Source organism: Protopterus annectens, chromosome 13.part0 (assembly GCF_019279795.1).
Source record: "Protopterus annectens isolate FY-2018-M chromosome 13.part0, PAN1.0, whole genome shotgun sequence".
In the NCBI taxonomy this organism is placed as follows: domain Eukaryota; kingdom Metazoa; phylum Chordata; order Ceratodontiformes; family Protopteridae; genus Protopterus; species Protopterus annectens.
The window spans coordinates 597,199,484-597,222,676 of record NC_056747.1 but is presented as its reverse complement, the minus strand read 5'-3'; the positions used below and the strand labels follow the sequence as shown (position 1 = coordinate 597,222,676).

General features: G+C 41.4%; 1 protein-coding gene across 8 annotated transcripts in view; it reads right to left on the bottom strand.

The window, feature by feature from the left end:
• Nucleotides 1–23,193, bottom strand: part of RAP1GAP2 (RAP1 GTPase activating protein 2) — a 2,340,619-nt gene that overhangs the window by 494,451 nt on the left and 1,822,975 nt on the right. For all 8 annotated transcript variants that reach the window (XM_044054262.1, XM_044054256.1, XM_044054258.1 and 5 more), the window contains one exon: nt 8,259–8,291. In XM_044054262.1, the coding sequence (XP_043910197.1) occupies nt 8,259–8,291 (33 nt within the window). The remainder of the gene's footprint in view (nt 1–8,258; nt 8,292–23,193) is intronic.

The following is a 23,193-nucleotide window of genomic DNA, read 5'->3' as shown; positions in this document are numbered from 1 at the left end:
AAACACATACACACGTAACTCAACCATACATCTAACACACAAAAAAAAAAACAATAAACACTTTCATACATATGCACTTACCTTAACCCGCACCCTAACCCTAAGGTCAGTAACTGTTGCACATTCACACTCGGGAGCTATACCAGACAAGGGACCACACTACACTGCAGAACACGGCAAAGCAACGAAGTGGTCAAGCAACTTCTTTCCCAGGGAAAGAATTCACTGAACAGCTGCTTCGCTGTTTTGCCTGTTCGCTCTGTATGTGTTGACAAAAAGGCATTCGACAAAATGCATTTTTGTTATTCTAATAGGGACCCCAATTACATAGCCAAACTTGAGACTTCGTTCTCTCAATCTGAGACTGGGTCAGCCAGTCAGGAGGAGAAGGTTAACACACACATCACATCACAGGCAACACATAGCCCCCCTGTTCACACACCACCATTATCACATAGTAACCAAAACACACGACCACTTTCACAGAGGCTCTCTTAAAAAATCTGCCCAAACAACAGAGACCTTCGAGGCACAAATGCAAGTAACCATCTCATCCCAGCATAACCCACAAGACACACAGCCCTCACAAAGTGTGTGCCACCCAAGCTAAGCCACTAAGCAGAAGAATGTACCAAACACATTAGTCATAGTTGACTCAGTTGTAAGGCACACTGACATCCCACTCATTAGGCTAAATAAGGAGAAAGTCACGATCAGCTGCCTGTTGGATGGCAGGATTCACCACATAATGCATGCACTTGGGTCTCTCCACAGCAAGTACATATATGACTCTGTCAGCATACATGTTGGTGTGAATGACCTAAGACGTACATCCCTGGGCTACATGAAAAAGAGACATGGAGGAGCTCTTTGAACTTGTAGCCCAGGCAGGTATGACCCTAGCCTTGAGTAGCATCCTACTGTCACCAAGAATGATACCACAGTACAAGCAGAAAATGATTGACTTCAACAATTGGCTAAGTTTCTGGTGTCATTCAAAGGGGATCCAGTATCTGTCTGCTTGGGATGACATGATAGACAAAGCTCGATGCTTTGCCAGAGATGGCCTGCATCTGTCACCCCTGGGATTTCGGATACTGGCCATGGCCCTGAAGACAAATTTACCACCATAACATCTGCTAGCAAACACATCCTAAAGGTTATGCTACTCAACGTTAGAAGTCTAAACCTCAAAATGCACTTGCTCGAGTCACTCCTCAAACTGGAGAGCATTGACATCTGTGCAGTAACAGAGACCTGGTTCAAGGCTCCTGAGAGCACCCCTGCGCTACCAGGTTACAATGCATATCACACCTTTTGGCCCCCAAATCTGAAATAAAGCCCTAAGGGATGTGATGATCGAACCCCCAAAGGCAGAGGTGTATCCATCTTCATAAAAGATACACACACTTCCAGACTTGTTGCCCAACATAACACATCAGAAATATTTCAGGTACAGTTATTACTGGACATAACTGCAGTCCATGTTGTAGCCTGCTACAGATCCCACACAATGTCTCAGGACTCCCACTCTGCATTCCTGGACACTCTGGAAAACATCAAGGTCCAGCTTAATACCCTTATACTGGGAGACTAAATACCCCTCCATTAGTTGGAACAACTACTCCTGCTCCAACTCTTTTGCCCAACGTTTCCTGGAATTTATCAACTCCAATGCCTTGGACCAACTCATCTTCACCCCCACTAGGGGAAATATTCTTGACCTAGTCATTACAAACATGGGGGACCGCTGCTCTACTCCTATGATAAACCCCTCCCTGGTTAGATCCGACCACAAGTTAATCACCATTGATATCCAAATCCCACCCCCATCCCTGAAAAAGGAAGCCACAGTGAAAAACTTCTCCAAAGCTAATTTTGAGCTTCTAAGGACAAAAGTGGCAGGCTTCACGTCATCCACAGAAATGGGGAATGGGAGTATGGCTTATGAATCATACACCAAGGCACTGTATGAGCACTTACACAACTGCATAGATAGGGCCATACCAAAGAGAACCAAGACACTCTCCTCTAAAAAAGGAAGCCAATCTGGTGGACCCCTGCCATTAACAAATTCTACAACAGAAGGAAAAAAACTGCTGCAGAAAAGGGCAAAGTCTGGTGACGTGAAAAATTCACTTGGAAATCTCAGCAAAAACTTAGATCCCTCATCAAATCTACAAAAGCTAGTTATAAAAGCAAAATTGCTACAGATACTAAGGACAACCACAAGGCTTTCTTTAGTTATGCCAAGAATCTGCATAATAATACACAGATTTGCTTGGAGCTACAGCACAATGGCACCACTTATACTGAACCAACTGCTATTGCCAATATCTTGGCAGACAGGTTTAGTGCAAACTTTATTCCCCCCTCACCCCCCAAAGGGTCCATCCACATACCCAAGGAATACCAAATCCCTATTACCACGACTGCACAAGTAGAAACCACACTGACCAAAGCTAAGAATACAGCTTCCATGGGACCAGATAACATACCAGGTTGTGTCCTACATGATTTACAAAAAGAACCGTCACCACACCTGAATGCCCTCTTCAACTACAGCCTCAGTTCTGGCTTTGTTCCCACTAAATGGTGCACTGTTACAGTCATCCCACTCTACAAAGGGGATGCGACTACTGACCCTGGGAACTACCGCCCCATCAGCTTGACAAGCCTGATCTGTAAGTCTATGGAACATATTATTACGGATTTTATAAATAAGGATATAGGGAACCTTCAAACTCTGGACCCCACTCAGTTTGGGTTTGTGAAAGGCAGATCATGTCTGCTCAATTTGATAGACTTCTTTGAAGCTGTCATCAGAGTAGTGGATGAAGGCAAGGCTGTTCACACAGCCTACCTCGATCTAACCAAAGCCTTTGACACCATCCCACACTCTGGAATCATTGATAGGCTCACAAATCTGGGAATTAACCCTTACATCACTAAATGGGTTGCCAACTGGCTCTGACAGAATCCACATGGTGAAAGTAGCTGACTCCAAATCTGACTACCAGGCAGTTACAAGTGGAGTCCCACAAGGATCGGTTCTGGGTCCTCTCCTGTTTGGTATCTACTTCTCTGAAGTTCAAGCCAACACCAAGGGACTCTGGTTAACCAAATTTGTGGATGACTGCAAACTGGGAGCTATTATTGATTCTCAAATTGATGTGGACATCCTACAAAAAGGCCTAATGGAGACCAACGACTTGTGCCAAAACCATGGCCTTAGGCTCAACGCCAAAAAATGCATCATCATTCCCTTCGGGAAAAACACGGTGCCCACAAACTGCCATATCAAAGGGAATCCACTTAACTCTGAAGGTGTTATAAGGGATCTAGGGACATAAGTAGATAGCAACCTCTCCTTCAACAACCACATCGCCACTGTAGTTAGGAAGTCCTCCTATGTGGCACATCTCATCACAAAAGATTTCTCATCCAAGAAAAAAGAAGTCATTATCACTCTCTACTCATCCCTCATCAGACTTATTACAGAATGCAATGCCCCATTTGGCATGTACCTAACTAGACACCTCCAAAAACTGGCGAGGCCATAGAAGTTCCTCACTAAGAGGATCTTAGGACTCAAACACATGCCTTATGCAGACAGACTTAAAAAACTTAAACGTTACTCCGTCTCATATCGCCTACTTAGAGGCAATCTCTGCTTGTCATACAGAGCCATGTCTGACCCAGTTTTGCTAGACATGCTTCATCTGAAAAAATCCCAATCCCTCCATTTTACTCACTCCAAAGACCTCAACCTTATCACCACATTAAACAGAACCTGCTGGAGGGATAGGTTCTTAACCCAGAGACTTTTAATACTCTAGAATAAACTCTCCATTCACGTCAAGCAGAGTACCTCAATGACCCTCTTCAAGAGAAATCTTGATAAGTGGATGGGAAATAGGAAATTCACCCCAAGGACCACTTCAATTGCATTGCTATATAGGGGAACAGGGAACTAACGTCTGGTAAGCCAGATGACTGGGAACACTATTGGGCTAGGCTTGCATTGGCTCCAGGGCCATTAGCCTAGTACATACCTATGAGCCTCTGTAATTTCTCCTGGTGCTAGGTTTCCTGGCCTCCTGCAGGACATTGAGAACATCCTCTTTATATAGGTATCTGAAGGGGATTAGAACCCTATCACCCATAAGGTCAGTTTTAATTTGTCCACTTGAGGGTGGAGTAGGAATCCCCTGTTCTGTGTGAACAAGTCTATTCAGTGGGGTAACCTGTGGTGATTGCCCTTGGCTAGTAGGTAAAGAAGAAGAAACCAGTCCTGTCTTGGCCAGTAGGGGGTTACCAACATGATTTCTGGTTTGTCTTTCTGTATTTTGAGGAAAATTTTTTGAATCAGAGTGAAAGGTGGAAAGGCATAGAGAAACATTCCCCCCCAATGAAAGGAGAAGGCGTTCACTTTCCAAGTTTGTGGATGAGGAGCCCTTGTGCAAAACTTGGGTATCTATTTGTTCTGGGAGGAGGCAAACAGATTGAGTTGTAGAATACCCCACTTGTGAATGAGATCTAGGAATGCCTTTCTGTGAAGCATCCATTCATGAGAGGGAGCTGAAGTTCTGCTTAGAGAGTGTGCCGTGACATTCTCTGTCAAGGGAATGTAGGCTGCTACTAGATGGATGTATAGAGTCATTGCTAGAATCTATATTTGGATGGCTAAGCTGCAAAGAGGATATGATCTTGTCCCCCCTGTTTATATACCACATGACAGTCATATTGTCTGTAATCACTTTGAGAGTTCCTGGAAGTAGGGCTGGTTTGAAGATTTGTAGGGCCAAATGGAGTGCCATAATTTCTTTGATACTGATGTGGTCCTTTAATCTTAGTGTGGACCATTTTCCCTGTACAGTGATCTGTTTCTGCTTGTGCTGTAGTACTGCACCCCAACCCTGGTCTGATGCATCTGTGGTGAGTTCTAGCGGGGGGCAGGTACCTGAAATGAGATACCCTGGTTGTGGTGGATGGCAGAGATCTACCACTGGAGTTTTGTCTTCAGACACTGGAGTAGTGGGAGAGGAGTGTCCAGGGGATGGGAGTGTTGGCTCCATAATTTCTTCAAGATCCATTGGATCTTTCTCATGTGGAGTCTTGCTAGGGCAACATGGGGATGCCATGTGTCCGAGCATCCTTAGGAATTCCCATGCTGGCAATGAAGTAAGGTTAAGTGTGTTGAGGTAGATGGCCAGATCCAGGATTCTTTGTTCTGGGATAAAAGCTTTCATTAAGTCTGTTCTGATTCTGCATCCCAAGAAAACTATGTCTTGTGTGGCTTGCAGATGAGACTTTTCCTGGTTTATAGTGAACCCCAGATGGGTTAGGGTGTTGATCACTAGCCTTAGGTGCTCCTGGAGGACTTGGCGGTTTTGATGAAGTACCATAAGGTCATCCAGGTATGGGTATATTTGTATAGCCTGTGTTCTGTAATTAGCAATGAAGGGTGCTAGACACTTTGTGAACACTCGAGGGGCTGTGGAGAGTCCAAAGGGCAAAGCAGGCAATTGAAAATGCCAGGAACCTACTGCAAGGCGGAGGAATTTCCTGTAGTCTGGGTAAATGGGAATGTGGAGGTAGGCATCCTTCAAATCCAGGGCCACCATGTAGGCCTGAGTGGGAATGAGTGAAAGGAACAAAGATAAGGTGATCATTTTGAAGCTGGGTACCTTGAGAAACAGGTTTAGGAAAGACAGTTCCAGGATTGGTTTCCATGGGCTGTCTTTACTTGGTACCAAAAACATTCTTGAGTAAAAACCTTTATTTCTTTGGGTGGGTGTTATTTATTCTATGGTGCCCTGGTCTAGTAGTTGGTGAATGATAGTGGGGAAGAGGTGGACTTGATTTGCTGGAGGTCAAGGGACTCCCTGGAAGGGGGCAACATCCGCCAAGTCATAAAGTAATCCCTCTGAATGATGGAAAGTACCCATCTTTCTGTTGTAATCTTTCACCAGGAGGGTAGGGAGAGGGTGAGGTGAAGGAAGAGTGGGGTTTTTGATTTAGTAATGGTAAGTCACAGTGGCGGTAGTCTGGATTGATCAGATTGGCTCTAAAAGGGGGCAGTGGAAGGAAATCTGGGGGCAGAGGTTTTCCTCAGTTGCCTGCATCCCTTTGTCTGCTGAGCTGTGTGGGAGGATTGACTCCTGACAAAGGACATTTTCTGAGGACAGTTTCTGTGGTATCTGGGAATGGTAAGTGTTTTAGATTTTGTAGTTCTTTTCCTTTCTCTTGAAGGGATTTAAGAAGCTCAGCTGAGGACTGGCCAAATAATACTTTATTGTCCAGGGGGGGGGGGGCATCAAGCAGCTTTGTTTGTACAGCTAAGGGCAGTGGCTGAAGTCTCAGCCAGGAGGAGTGCCTTAGTACAGAGACAGAAGCAGCAGATTTGGATGAAGCTTCCACAGCATCATAACTGCACTTGATAGAGTGCCTAGTTACTTGGGATGCTGTGGAGAGTAGGTTGTTAAGCTGAGTTTTAATGTTGGATTCAGGGACCTCAGAGAGTAAGGTGGAAGCCTTAGCAATAGTGTCAAGGCCATATCTAGCCATGTGGGTTTGGTAGTTCAAGGCTCTTACAGCAAGAGTAGAGAAGGTATACACCTTTTTCCCTAGTCTGTCCATAAATTTACTATCTTTATCAGTAGGATAGAGGGTAGTAGAAGAAGGCAATTGCCTGGATGTCTTATCTGCAGAGACTGCAATAACAGCAATGTCTGCTGGTGGGTTTCTAAAGAGGAACTGGGTGTCCTGTGGGACCTTATAAAAATGGTCAGGGCATGTTTAGATGCTGGTGGTTGTGAATCTGGAGTCTGAGAGGCAGCTAAGAAGGCATCCTGGAAGGCAGGGAGCAAAGGGGCCACACAGATGAAGGGGATGGCTGTTCCATTTGCAGGAGGTCAGCGTATCTTTTCTTACTGTCTGAGACCTCTGAGGCCTGCCATTTAAAATGTTCCCACATGAGGGAGATGGTATCACCAAAGGTGAATTCTTCCCCAGGGGACTGTGGGGTAATGGGATCCTCTTCCTCTGGGGTAATAAAGTCTTTGGGCGAATCAATTTGGGATTAATAGGTCACAGAATCTTCATCTGAGGAAGGCTCTTCCTCTGACACAAGCAAAGGGGGTCTTGTAGGAGAAACAGTTGGTTGCTGTTGAGTCTGCAGGGCCTGGAATGCTTTAAACAAGCTTTGAGAGAAAACTTCCCAACCTGGAACAGGTTGTGGTTCTGTGTGCCTTACTTTTTGTTCTCTCTTCATTGGAGTAGACTGTAGAGAAAGAGAGGGAGCCGACATCTGGGTGGATGGAGGAACAAAAGCAGAGCTCTCCAACTGAATGAGTCATGGTTAATCTCCGCCATCAGGAGCTGATGACTGATTTGCCTCAGCAGACGTACACGAGGTTTCCGCAAGTCCAGCTTCCATCGTGGTTCCTGGGCCTAGTAAGGAAATGGGGATCTGAAGAGATCCTGGGTTTTCATCAGCATCAAGAATCTCCCCTGACACCTAAGGCACAGCATGGGAATCAGGCCTAGTTTTCTTGGCCTTTTTCCTCGGCGGCTCTTCGGACGGGCCTGCTCCTCCCCCCATACTGAGCATGAGACGTCGGAGCCTCTGATTTTCTAAATAAAGTTTAACCGTGGCCAAACAGCTGTGAAGAGATTTTGGGACGAATGATTTGCAAATAGGGCAGGATGTATGGTCGTGGGCCTTGCCTAAACAGAATACGCACTTATCATGCGAGTCCTTGTGAGGAATCTGTCTCCCACAAGCACACTTCCCCTTTCTAGTGGACATGTACGTATTAGCAAAAAAAAAAAGGAAACGATGAAAACCTCACAGGGTACTTATCTGTAGCGGTCGTTTGTAGTGGTTGTCTGATTTAGCAATCTGCTTTCTGAACTGGCGAACTTGAGTCCGACGTTCGCTGTGGCAGAAAAATTCTGGAGAGGGTACATGCAGACGTCACTTTTATACCCTACGTTGGTTTACGGCGCTAGTGCAGGATGTCACATGTACCCTCCTGAAGCAAGACTTTGGTATACTGGCTGGATGTCGGCGCTGCAGGCAGAGCAACCTCCCTACTGTTATGAATACTGAAACATGTGAATAGAAAGACATCTGGATAGTTTAGTTAATATTACATTTTCTAGTCAAAGACATACTACAGTGCATAAAGCAGCAGAAAATGATTGGAGCAGATTATTTATAATACTTCCAGACTAGTAAAAAGATACTGTACCTCTTCGATGCTGGGATATGGAATGTAGTTTTCCTAAAAAAATAAAACAAAACAACCAGTGTTAACTATTTCAGTTTTCTGTTTCCTTACAAAGGCTGTAACAATTAAATACTTAGTCAAAGTCCTTAATTAAAAATCATATGACAAGCAGTGATTTTTGTATTTGGAGACATGTAAAAATAATAAAATACTTCTGAGATTCTCAACAATATTAAAATCAGTCATTTGGTTATTTAGGCCCTCAAGGATAAGAAGAAAAGTAATACTCAGATAAAGCAGTTGAAAGATAAATGATACGCACAAGACTTTATACCACATTAGTTTAGGCTGCATCTTCCACCAACATATTGCTGGAAAAAAAAACCCATTTAGCTCTCTCTCTAAGAAATGCAGATGTTACTCATAACTGCAATTACTTTCCCAGTCAAATGAAGAACCAAATTTATACCAGTGGTAGAATCATGATGTTATTCTCTACCTCACCACAGTAAAGCAGTGAGATCCCTCTGTCCCCTAGAATACAGAAAAAGGCTCACCACTCATGGTAATTGTCAAACAGAGGTCAGTCAATTAACTTGATGGTGAGAAAATGCAAATCAGGCACAGCTATGGCTACAATCAGCAAGACATCATTATCAGCTCATTAGCATGTCTCAGAAGCACACATTAGCTAATAACAGTGCTGTTACACCTAACCTTGCTAGTGCTCTCCAAAGAGGCCCATGTATCATGTTGGAAAGGCACCCCTCCTACACACACACACACACACACACACACACACACACACACACACACACACACACACACACACACACACACACACACACAAACACATCAATAAACAAGTCATGCCACAGTTGATCACACTCATAGAAACACTTCGCCATTCATCCATATCTACACTCCAACACATGCAAACAGGAGCGGCCTTAGGTCAACTGGTGCCCTAGGCAAAAGGGCTCCACAGCGCCCCCCCACCACACCACCCAGTGCCCACATCCTGGTCTACCTACATTAAATAAATACTGAAAAAGCGCCCCTGCTAGAGCAGCGCCCTAGGCGGCCGCCTAGTTGGCCTATGCCTAAGGCCGGCCATGCATGCAAACACATCCAGATTCTTATTCTCTACCTAACCTTCCCCCTAGTTCAACCACCTAGGTAGACACACACACACACACAAACACTCGTCCAGCTTCATTTATGCCTCTATGGACAGGCACATATACTTCCACACACATACACACTAATATACCACTACTACCACCACACCTTTGCTAAACTTACCAGTTACATGAGTACTCCCATAGGAGTAAATGGCTTGTTGTAGTTTTTTGTGACAACCTTTTTTCCCTACTCAGCCAAGTGAATTAGGAGCCACTGTTATTTCTGAAGGAGGGCGCATAGTAAATAGCATTGGCCACTCCCCTGGACTGCTGCATTACCATGCAACTCTACCCACAAGGCTTCCCTCCATGCTAAAGTTCTCATGAAGAGAAAATCTCAACAGCAGTGCAATCTAAGAATAGGAAAGACTTAGTAAGATGGACAAAACTGCAGAGCTAAGGCTTCCCCATTGTGTTAACCCCTTCTGAACCAGTGTGTCCAACTGTCTGCTGACATGTGCTTACAGTACATTGGGAAAACTGAACATCCTTTAGTCTGTAGGCCCTCATTTTATTTACTTTGCTGTGATATCTGAGGCCATAACTGCTAAGCAGCATTTTGCCAAGGTTACTAGGCTAGCGGCCCTGGAGTCTTTACAAGGCTAGCCATGTTAATCCCAAGTATCCCCAATTGTTCTTTTTTGGGTGGTTCACAGAACGAATTTATGAAGACAGCAGGTCTGTGATCAACACCAGCTACCCCTGTCCATGAAGGACATGGGTGCCACCTCAGGGCTGAATTTGCAGTCTCCCATCCAATTATCTAGGTTGTGTTTGAATAGGTCAGTGAAGAGCTCTGTTTTATGTGAACAGGGAGTCTATTCCAGAGAAGTGGCAATCTCTGGGAAACATATCTGTTTCTCCAGCATAATCTGTTAATGTCACAAGCTAGGTTGAGATCCCTAGAGTGAGTGAGTCTTGAGACATTTGACTTGCGGATGTGCAGTATTTCCATTGGGGCAAGGTTGGAGATTGTCCTACAGACTAGGCACAAGTCACCTCTCAACAGCCTATAAGACACAGAGTAAAGTGACAGGGCCTTCAGCCTGTCCGCGTAGGTCTTGGTTTGGAGTCCCTGTATTTTCTTAGTGAGAAACCTCTGTAGTCTTTCCAGCTGATGCAGGTGTCTGGTGAGGTACATACAAATTGGTGTATTGTATTCTTTTAGTATTCTGATGAGGGTTGAGTACAGTGGAGTTGTAACATCCCTTGACCTGGATGCTATGCCCTTGTTTATGCAGTGCGCTACTTAGTAGGCTTTCCTTACCAATGTGGAAACTTGGTCAAAGTTCAGATTGCCATCAGCATATGTTCCCAAGTCTCACACCACTGGCTGGAACTCAGGGAGGCGCTGTTAATATTGTAATCTGTAGGGAATTCAGTTTTGCCAAAAGCAATAATAATGCTTTTTTTTTTTTAATTTAGTTTTAGACCATGGCTTTGGCACCAATCATTTGTTTATGTTGGCCCTTCTTTTAATATGTTGACATCATTGGGGACTCAATGATTGCTCTCAGTTTGCATTAATCAGAAAACTTGATGAGACCCCTGTGGTACTCCACTGGTGACAGGTCTACTTGTGGGAGGTGGAGTAACCAATTTTGACAGAATGTATTCCTTCAGTGAGCCAGCTGACTACCCATCTAGTAACAGAAGGGTTAATACCCATCTGGGAGAGTTTCTCAATGATGCCAGAGTGGGGAATTATGTCAAAAGCCTTGGCAAGGTGGAGATAGGCTGTCTTACCTTCGTCCATGGCTTTGGTGACATTCTCAAATAAGTCTACCAGGTTTAATAAGCATGATCTACCCTTAATGAAGCCAAACTGGGTTGAATTCAGCATTTAGAGGTTGGCTATGTTCTTGTTGATAAGGTCCATGATAATTCTTTCCATGGCCTTGCAGACTAGGCTGGTTAGACTTATGGGTCTATAGTTCCCAAGGTCAGTTGATGACCCCCCTTTGTGCAGGGGGATTACTGTTGCTGTTCTCCATTTTGCAGGAACATAGCCAGTTCTCAAGCTATGATTAAAGAGAACACCAAGTGGGTCCACTAGGTCTTGTTTTAGATTGTTTAGTAGACAATGTGGGATATCATCTGGTCCCTTTGAGGACATGTTTTTGGCCTTGGCGAGCTCAGAGATGACCTGTTCTCTAGAGATACTAGGCAGAAGGCTGGTGTTAGGTATGCTTTGGGATATGGTAGGTGGGGATGAAGGGGAGAAGTTTGCACTAGCGTTGCCACCTTTTCAAATGCCCAAAGTGGGACAATTGTGGTACAAACATCAGACTTTGCAGGGCAAAACATACCCACGACCAGTACAAAGAAGAGAACTTCACTTTTTTCCTAAATAGAAGCTTATTCTTGTAGCATTTTAGTTGCTTATTCTGTTTCTTATAACATTTAGGTGTTTCAGATACAGAATAACTGTTTTATGCAAATATAGGAAATAATTTTGCCCTAAAATCTCAGGACATTTGCCATTTTCCCAATTTTTTTGCAGGACACAACTGCCTAAAGAGGGACTGTCCCTCGCAAAGTGGGACAGGTGGTATCCCTAGTTTGCATTGAATCTGTCAGCTAGCAGGTTGGCAATATCTTCTGGTGTAGTATGAGGTGATCCCATCTACAACCAGTTTGTCACATAGCTGGGCATTCCCTTTTAGACTTCGGATGTATTTAAAGAATGCTTTATGATTAACCCTGGCTGGGGATGGGATATTAGTTTTGTAATTTGAGGTAGAAGTCTTTACAAGAATTCTGATTTTCTTGTTTAGGCTTAGAAGGGAAATCTTCCTCTGCAGAGTGACATCCCTCTTGCTTTTGGACAACAGTTTCTTCCTCTTGCTATATAACCTGTTTATACTTGAAGTCCACCATGGTGGCTTGTTTTTATGGGAAGACCTGGTTTTGACCCGGTCAGGTACAGCAGAGTTTATGCAGTCACTTTAAATGTTTGTACAGGGCATTTGCGTACACTTCTGCATAGTGATCACTGGTGTCTGGGATTGTGGGTGGTATGAGGCTTTTTATACCATTGCTTAGTACCCTGTAGTTAGTTAGTTTTTTGTAATTTTTGTTCCTGTGAGGGTGGCAGTTCCAGTACTTACTTCAAACGAGATTGATTTGTGGTCTGACCTACCCATGGAGGGCATCACACATGGGGAAGTACAGTGACCCCCCCCCCATGTTGGTGAGTACTATGCCCAGAACTTTAGAGCCCCTAGTGCAGAGCATTTGTGTTAATAAAGTCCAGAAACTTCAGGACGAGCATGTTTGTGCTCATGTACATCCCCCAGTCTATGGAAGGATAGTTGGAATCTCCCATGACTAAGGTGTTGGGCTGTATGGCAAGGGATTCCATTTAATCAAGGTAGGTGGTGTGCTTAACCTGGTTCATGGTGGGGGATCTATAGCTGGCAAAGATGTGGTATGGTACTTTCTCAATAGCTTATTGGACATGGAGTAGCTCGAGAGTCATGCTGTTTGAACAGTCTCCAAGTGTATTAGGTTTTAATGAAGATGGATACACCTCCACCTTTGGTTCCTTTATGCTCATTTTGAGGTCTGAATGTGTGGAAGGCATTATAGCCATTATAGCCTTGCATGGCCAGGGTGCTCTCAACGGCCTTGAACCATGTCTAGATAACTGCACAGAAGGCAGCATCCTCCAAGGTGAGGAGTGCTTCCAGGGAGTGCAGTTTCATGTTTAAGCTCTTAGCATTAAGCAGCATGACCCTACATTTGTGACATTTAGATTTTGTTATGCTGGAAAATTTGTTGTTTCAGTCATTCACTCCAACATCGACTTTGACAGAGTCATAACGCTCCTTGTTACTGAGTGACTTGAGTGCATGCATGATTTGTCAGATCCTGGCAGCTGACTGTGACTTTCTCCTTGTCCAGTCTGGTGAGGGGGATATCTGTGTGTCTCACTATGGAGTCACCTATGAACAAGACATTTGACAAATTTTGCCTTAGAGGCTTATTGGTTGAGACAGGGATGTGTGTGCTGATATGTGAAGTGTTTTCTTTATGCTTGGTGGTGGGTGTGGGTGATGTGCATTTGGGAGGTCTCTGTTAAATCATGCAATTGGTCTGCCCTAAAACCCTTGCCCCAGACAAAGCAGTTCCCTACTTTAACGATAAATTCCTCTCCATCCTTGATTCTCATGCACCTGCTCGCTCCGCTAGGATCAAAACAAAAGATCCCCCATGGCTCTCTAAAGAAACCAAATCAAAAGTTACAGTCAGGAATAAGGCATGGGCTACCTGCTGTGCCACAAAGCCCCTTCTAGATCAAATAAAATTTCGAAAAATAAGGAATGAGACAAAAAGATCCATCTTACTAGATACAAAAAACTATTACTTCCATCTCCAACAAGGAAACCAAAATAATCCCCAAAAATTCTGGGCAGGAATAAACAAACTATGGCACCCAGGTCAAACCACCACTCCACCTCTCTCAGCCTCTTCTGATAAACTATCAGAGGATGTTGCTAACACCTTTAATAGTTTCTTTACTGAGACTATCCAAGCCCTAGCTAGCCAATTACCCCTGAACTCCTCTAACATACAGTATACCATTCCCAGTACCCAGTCCTCCTTCAGCTTTCAACCAATCTCTACATCTTTCATTCATACTCTAATCAAAAAACTAAAACCTACCACCCTAGCCACTGACCTTCTCCCTGACGAATATTTACAAAAAGCTGCAGATTCTATAGCGTACCCCATCTCCATTCTAATTAATCGGTCCATATCAGAAGCCAAAGTCCCCACTATCTGGAAAATATCTCGAGTCATACCCCTCCATAAAGGTGTTGGCTCTACTGAATTATCTAACTATAGACCCATAGCCATCTTGTCTCCACTGACAAAAATCATGGAAAAGTGCATCCACAAACAACTTCTGTACTTTCTAACCCAAAACAATCTACTGGCTAAATCTCAGCATGGCTTCAGACCACATCACAGTACCACCACAGCCCTCCTCTCCTTCACTAACGATATACACCATAACAGAAACAATAACAAGCTATCCTTAGCCCTTTTTTTGGATGTCTCTAAAGCTTTTGATATGGTTAACCACCATCTACTTATCCACACCCTGACAAAAGTGTCCCTAGGTCATCACTCCCTTCAATGGTCCCAATCCTATCTCCACCATAGACAACAAGCCGTACTATGGCAGAACAAGCTATCCACCCTCCTACCTAACACCTTAGGTGTCCCCCAGGGGCCTATTCTGGGACCACCGCTATTTTCCATTTTTATTAATGACCTCCACACTGTCATCCCAAATGCTAACTGCATTCAATATGCAGATGACTCCATGTTGATCTGCGCTGGCACCTCCCATACAGAGCTGCAGACAATTACTCAGTGTACTTTCAACTTAGTTGAAAATTGGCTTGCTGACCGCTGTCTGATTCTAAATCCCAACAAAACAAAGTTATTACTTTTCTCCCCCGCCCAAAGATCCCCGATATTATTCTTCTCCATTAAGTCTAACAATGGTACCATAATCTCCCCAGATGCTCACACAAAACTCCTTGGGGTTACTGTAGACAACAATCTCAAATTTGATGCTCACATTAACAAAACTATCAAATCCATTAATAAAAAACTGGGCTTACTATATAGGTTAAAACCATTCCTAAGCCCACCTGCTAGGATTGCCATTGTCTGCTCCCGTCTGGTCTCCACCCTCTTCTATGCTTCCTCTTTACTTGCCAACTTAAATAAAACTGAACTTAACAAACTCTCTGGCTGCTATAATAACATAGCTATATTTAGAACTGGTCTGCCCTATAGAACACATCGCTGCATAAACCTAAAAAATCTCAGATGGCTAGAGCTACCCAGGAATATTCAGTATAACCAACTTATTGTGGCTCACAAAGTACTTAACCAACCTGAAAATACACCTGCTTTGAAAAACATCATCTACCCCACGCCAACCTCAGACCACTTCGCTCATCTAATAGACTGGTAGTACAAGCCATCAAATCCAACAATTCAGCCAGGGACTCCATGTTTGCTAACTCTGTAGGCAAAACTTGGAACTCACTACCTGCTGACATTACACTAGATACTACCCTATCTCAATTTAAGAAAACTCTCAAGCAGTATTTCAAGACTCAATGGCTATGTCCATGCTCCAAGCCTGACTAAATATTTGGTATCACAGGTGTACCAGTATTATTTTGTAAATTTAACTCTACTGTGTTGTAAATAGTAAGCTAGACTGGAAGCATGTTAGATTGCATAGCTTAGACTCCTCAACACAGGCTGGAAATTGTATTTAATTTGTATTATGTTAAATTTGCTTGTGTTACTTTTGGAGCTTTTCTCCATGGGCCTCCTCTGAAAATGGACATGTATCCAGTCAGACCACCCCAGTCAACAAATGTAAAATAAATGTGGGCTTATATGTCGTGACCTTATTTTGTGTGAGAAATGAGGTTTGCATGAGAGGTGAAGCATGTGTGCTGACAACCTGTTTTTGTCTAGTTTGGTTTTATGTGAGAGAATTGACTCCAATTCCACAGTATATTTGCATCTCTCACATAGGGTATTAGTTTACTTTAGGAGTAAATGGTTGACAGTATACATGAAGCAATTGCTACACTGCTTCAAGATCCCATACCAATCAAGGTGGCAGGAGAAATGATGGAAAACTGTCTGTCCATTGTGTCAGGATTTTTCTGAATGCAGTATTTAGGAAGGATTTGAGCTAGCTGGACTTAGTCACAAACAGCAAAAATTAAGCAGCAATTCAATTAAATACAATTAACAAAATGCAGTGCTGGCTTAAAATATACTTATTTTTTTTTTGGGGGGGGGGTTCAACAGATGCCTTGGATTTCAGTGCAGATGCACTCCAGACCTCTGGCAAAAGTTCCCAAATGTTGAGCAGCTCCAGTAAACTCAGTGCAAACCTGAGAAAATGTCAGGCTTATACACAGGCAAATTTAAACAGTTTTAACACAACAACCAATGGAAAAGCCCCAAACTGAGCTTCTCTCCAACAATCCCCAACTCAGATGGGTCCTGAGCTACACACTTCTGCCACAAGAGTGCAGGGAGGCCTTCTTAATGTAAGAAGGCTGGTTTAAGAGCAGTGTGATACCAAACAGTCTAGATTCAGCAGGTCTGAATCTAGCCTATGCTATGTAAGGCAAGGAAACACAATTTCTAGATGGGAAGGAGTAAGGGAGAGTCACTTAAAAGTCAAAGTGAGAGTTTTTATTAGTATACTATTAGATGACCTGCAGTGGTATCACCCTCTGCACAAACTGGCAGCTCTTTGTGCAGCTGTGAACAGTGGCAGACTCATAGCAATAATTATTTGTCAGTTGTACCTTATCTAGACTGTCACTTTTGTACCAGTTACTCTATCTTTCTTTTCATTCACCTATAAAGCATTGTTTAGAGGAATCATTCTGCTCTCCACTACTTTTTTATATATTTTGTGCTTAATCATTTTTTGTTGTTTTTCTGTGAGCACTGGTGGTCACTTATCATTAATTTATTTACTCTTTTTTTAGGTAACATTTGAACTGTACTTGCTACAGAGCCATTTTTGAGGTACAACACAAATAAGTCACGCTCTACCATATGCCCTCAACTTACACATCATTGCATTCAGCTTAACTGTTTGATGATGTTAACTGTTAGTTTATATGTCTGTAACATTCATAATATTACATTTTGATGATTAGCAGTACTTACTGTTTTGGGGATATTTTCCCTAAAAATTCTCTATGTAAATGGTCCTTCTTGAATAGATACAGTGAGAATAAATAAATAATTCTCCAAGTCTGAATCTTAACCTAAACAGACATAGAGCTTTATTATATTACATGTTACCACCTATCAGCCTTTTTCATTTCTTTTGATTAACATCACAGAGCAGGTTAATTGTGCACCCCCTTACCATGTGCAGATTAGTCATTTCTAATTGGTAAGCACTTGTTTATTCTAGCACGTCTGTGCTACTAGATCACACTGGTTATACTCGAGTGCATCAAGCATTATAGTTCTGTGTGTGTAACCTGTTTTTCAAGAACTGAAATCAGTATCAACATCACGTTAAACAAGAAAGACTACTATACTGAGTCCAACATTCATTAAGTATGAGATATTAATATGCACAGCAAAAGTAAGAACTGCATCTCTAATAAAGCAGATGTAATCAGCTTACATTTTTTTTGTTTCTCACAGACAAACGTTTAATTCCATTTCACTGATTACTGCTTGCCTTGTTTTAAAAAAGTTACAAGTGGTTCAAAAATCTATTAGTTTTAGAATATATTTCTGCTTTGCAGAGAATTTCTTTCATTTTTATCTGCAGTATGCTGTAACACATAAAAGGTCTAAGATGTGAGGAGTCAGCCCTGAGCTAATTATACCAGCTGGAATAATGTATTACAGCTAGAAACCACTGGAAAAGCAAACATAATATGTTAGCTTCGTTTAGTTCTTCAGTGCTAGTAGTTGTGATTTTCCTAGTTCCCGCTGTACCTTATTACGCAACTGATACTCTTGTTACAAAGTATTGCTGTGGCCATCGAGCTTTTAAGCACCTGAAATAATATATTGATGCTTCCTCTTCTTACTTTATATCCATACTTAACAGTCTGCTATAGTACTTTGTTATGATTTATGCAAGTTTTGTATTGTGGTGTTGAACCTGTGAATGTACTTTACACAAGTGGCACAAAGCTCCTGTAAAAGCTGCACTGGTGAATACCTTCTGCAGTTTTTCATAGTAGGAGAGAACCTCCATAAGGAAATGTGTGCTTATGGAATATCAGCCGAAGAACTAAAAGTAAAATGAACCAAATTAGGAACAAAAAACAGAAATCAAGTATCAAACTGTACCATATATTCCAAGTATCGGGTGGGGTAGACAATGATCCTTAAACATGCACTGTCATAGTAATATATCTTACATAATGATATGATTTTATTCACAAAGGATCACAGTAATAAGAAATCATTATTTTTTATTAACATCCCAAACAATATGGTAGCACCCTGACAAGGATAACAGATACAGTATCACCTGAAACACAGCCATTCCAAAATCTGTGCTACCCATAGAATGATCTTCAAGACAGTGTTTTGTTAAAAAAAAGAGTGGACAGCAGTCTGTGTTGCAGCTTCTAACAGATCCTTGGTAGAAACACATGGTAAGTATGTTGCTGCTGTACTGTTTCATTTTAGTACATGAGTTCTGCCAAGGTCTTGTAAAAATGGGCCAGCCACTTTGACAAGGTTTGTTTGGTGATGGAGATATCTTCTTAAAATACACAAAAAGTTATTTTCCAAGTTACGGAATGGTTCTTCTGGCACAATATCTTATCTGTGAACATCACAGGATATAATTATTTCCAACATTTTGGTCTATAACACAAAACTTGGAAGTTGAACAGACTGACTTAAGATAATAATCACTACTACTTTTGACATGAAAAAAAGATTAATCTTCAGTGGAAGACAATCTAAGGAGGTCTGAACATTAATGTCTGAAGCACCAGTCTTTTTCTAACTGAAGTAATAACAATGAAGACAGACTTCAATAAACAATATTTAATTGCCATGGAATCTGCTGTTTCAAATGGAAAGAAACAAAACTTCTGCAGCATAAAGTTAAGGTTTTGGGGGAATCTATTTCCAAGGAAGCTGATTGCTAAAAAGAATGTCAAGCAGCACCATCTTTGGTGAGATCTGCAGACTGTCTATCTGCTAAAAGGCTGTGGGCTTCACCTGGCATTCATAAGCCGGGACAATATGTCCACTAAACAAGACTGCCAATACTTCTTGACATTGTGGGACAAAACATGCAGATATATTAGAAGACTTTGCTGATTTCCCAAGTCTGAAATCTGGTGAGCTTCTGCACATAATTGGAAAAAAACTGGGTTACTACATCACTGGTGATAATACCACATTGGTACTGTATTGCCTTTGTTAATGTGGATTGGTCCTGTGGAGATGTTGTTTTGAATGTCAGTCAGTGCGCTTGAGTCTCCCACTATATTCTTAAGGATCATATGAAGACATTTCTTGAGAGGTACTAAAATATTCCCGAAGTGTACCCTTAAGGATAATACTCATAATTTATTGAGTGCTACATCACAGATAGAGTTGTTAAAGGTACCCCTTATGCAGGCTTACAGGATTCTGTTTTCACTGATTTAAGAATATGAAATTGCATTATAAAATGTGCATTTCTCTCCTAATTGTTGATACATCTATTAAATTGCACAGTTTTTCCAAATATTTTTTTATTTTCCAAATAATACAATGTTTAACAATACAATCATCAATAAACAAATATTACAAACCTTTATATACATTATGTACAGTTTTTGCATTATATTGTTACTTCCTGTTCTGTGTTTGGTTTGTACAGCTTGCTTCTGTTGTCCTCGTTTTCTTCATTGCGAATTATTTCATCTGCACAGTATGTGCAAATGGTCAGTTGTAATCAGTGTGTACCACCCTGGCAATCAAAATGTAAAATAAAATAAAATAAATAAAATAGAAATGAAATGAATTACTGTCTCCAAGGATTCTACTGCTTAGTTCTGAAGTTTCCACATTTCTTTATGGTCCAGCACAGTGCCTTCATGTGTAATCTATCAGTGGGGGCTGTAACAATGCAAGATGTACTGCCTCTTCATAACAGGCTGGAGAAAAGAAAAGTCATGCATCGTTTGCTGGACTTATGACCGTTTTTGCCACTCCGAAAACATCTTCATTTGAAAAGAGTCTTTGACAGCTCTAATATAGCTGAAGAAGGCCTTACAATTGTGTTTTGAATTAGTTGCAACCCCAAATTCATAGATGGCCTTGCATTTCCTAATGCTAAGTTTGAGGTGCACACTTTACGATTTTTAAATCACTTTTAAAATGATAAAAATCCATCTTTTAGAGATGGCCATGAGCCTTTTCTTTGTTTTATATTGTCTGTTGACATGATAATGCCACCATAAGAGTTAAGTTTTAAACTTGCCATACTCTTGCTTTGGACAGATAACTTAATACATTTACCCAAGAGGGAGTAAAATTCACAGGAGTATGCAGAAGCCTTAGATACTAAGCATGCTGGGAAGCTATAACATCTGTGTTAATCAATGATGTCAGCAAATAGTAAGTGATTGGTTTTGGAATGCTCCCCGAATATAGAGGAGGTATAAGGAGCTCCAAAGCAGGTCTTCATGAAAAGATCACAGCAAGATGGTCAGATTTGCCTAAGGAGGTGAGAAACTTTGACAGTACAAGATGTAGAAGATTAATATTTCTAGTAGGAATGGAGTCAATTTGATCAAGTATATTGGCATTTACCATTTAAAAAAGTCCAGAAAGCTCTGTGCATATATAATTCAGGTAGTATATATACATTTGCCAGATCATATTTATATAGTTGAAGTCACCCATAAGAAAGAAGTTGGCTAAATGGTTAACTTTTCTAACAAGTTAAAGATATTTTTCATGATCCAGAAGGGTGATAGATGGGATTCTATAATTGGCTGTAATATGGTAACTAATTTTGAGTGCAATTAGGACTTCAACCAGTTCCAGATTTGTACCATGCAGAATCAAAAATTAATACTCATCCTAAGGTGCCAGTGAATATGAATGCATGATATGTATAGTGGCCTTAGCGGACTGAGTTCTGTCACTACAATGGAACTAAGGTTCTGTAATTGTACAAATGCTTATATTTTTTTAGAGTAACGGAAGCCTCAGTTTCAAAGATTTTCTTGTTTAGGCTCCTGTCATTCAGCAGTGCTACCATGCTATGTGTATTCAAATTGGAATTTGCTATACTGGGAAGTCCATCTGGTGAATTTTCACTGAAACAAGAACCATGAAGGGTTCTTGTTTTAGCCAGTAAGTGTAATCTAAGGGGGTGAAATGATGCAGGCCATCCTTTAGAAAATATATGTTAAAGCAAAACATGTTATTATAGCTACTATTTAAGTATATAAGTGGGTACCTTTACAGCAGCTTGAGCTCCAGCTGCTCAAAACCCAGGGCCTCAAAGCCATGGGCTCGAGAAGCTGTTTTCCCATTTGCCCATCTAGCCTAGCAGCTGCTCTGACTCAAATGTGAGTTCAGGGCTGCATCTCAGCAGTAGTAAGTGAGGAAGGAAAATGGGGACGGGGCTTTATGTTTAGGAAGGGGTGGAGAATTTTAGGTTTAGGCCTAGTTACACAGCTAATACACAGGTCAGTGGTAATATTGATAGGAATGGTATGATTATTGCAAAAGGAGATTGGGGCTTTTAAGTGATCCCTATTTGAGTGCTGTGTAATTTGCTGTTCTCTGCCTCAATACTGCTGATCTCTGTCTGCATTGATTTGGTTACTTCCATTTTTTATTTTACTCATATTGTATTGTCTTTTGTTTTAGTTTTTCTTTCCTTTTGGAATTATAAGAGTTTTTGGCTAGGGTCAATTAGAAAATAATTATTTTGCAGATGGTGAATACAATCCAGCTAATTAGGGGGAGGAGCTGATACATAGCATTTCTAATTTAATTACAGGTAGTTAGTGGCATTTTTAGCTATAGTGCTGAGTGACATGCTGTTCTTTGCCTGAGTATTGCTGATCTCTGACTGTATTCAGGGGTGGCCTTTGGTCTACTGGTGTCCTAGGCAAAATGTCTCTGCAGCGCCCCCTACACCCCTTAGTGCCCCCTTCTTGGTCTACCTACACCATCTAGATTACTGGAAAAGCGTCCCTGCTAGAGCAGCACCCTAGGCGGCCACCTAGTTGGCCTATGCCTAAGGCCGGCTATGACTGTATTTGATTGTGTTTTGAATTTATTCATTTAAAGTTTGGTTACTTTCATTTTATATCGTTAATCTTATATTGCACTTTGTTTTGTTTTAATTTTTTTTTTTTTTTTTTTTTTTTTTTTTAGAGTTTTAAGAAGTATTGACTAGGGCAGTTAGAAAATAATTATTTTTCAGACAGTGAATAAAATCCAGATAATTAGTGGAGGAGCTCAGAAATAGCATTTGTCATTTAACTTCAAGTATTTAGTGGCATCTTTAGCTGTACTGCTGTGTGACTTGCTGTTCTCTGCCTAAATATTGCTGATATCTGCCTGCATTTCATTTTGAATTGGATTTATTTTTTAAGGCTTGATTACTTCCATTTTTTAATCTTTACTTTTATACTGCAGTTTGTTTTGTTTTAGTTTTTGATTGTTTTTGGAGTGTTAAGAAATCTTGGCTATGGTCAGATAGAAAAAAATTCTTTCACAGAGAGTGAATAAAATCCAGCTAATTCATGGGAGGAGGTGAGAAATAGCATCTCTCATTTAATCACAAGTATTTAGTGGCATCTTTAGCTGTAGTGCTATGTGACTTGTTCTCTGACTAAATATTGTTGATCTCTCTCTGCATTTCATTTTACCCACTTGCTTTTATTGTATTTGTGCTTACTCCTACTTTGTTTATCTTTTTGCTTCACATTCTTAAAGTGCTCATTTGCATTTAATCTGCCTCACTTATTACTACTTGTTTACATTGTAACTGTTATTCTAAACCTCTTAGTTCTTTAGCACTTAGGCTCTAAACTAGTTATCTTACACTAGTAATGTTTGTGGTCTTCACTCTTGTGGCAGGAGAGATAGCTTACACTTTTCTGAGTTGCAAATTGTTGGTTGAAGGTTTATTGTGTCTGTTATTCTAAGAGTATCTTTGTTCTGGTTCAAGCACTTGGGCTCCAAACCAGTTATTTTAC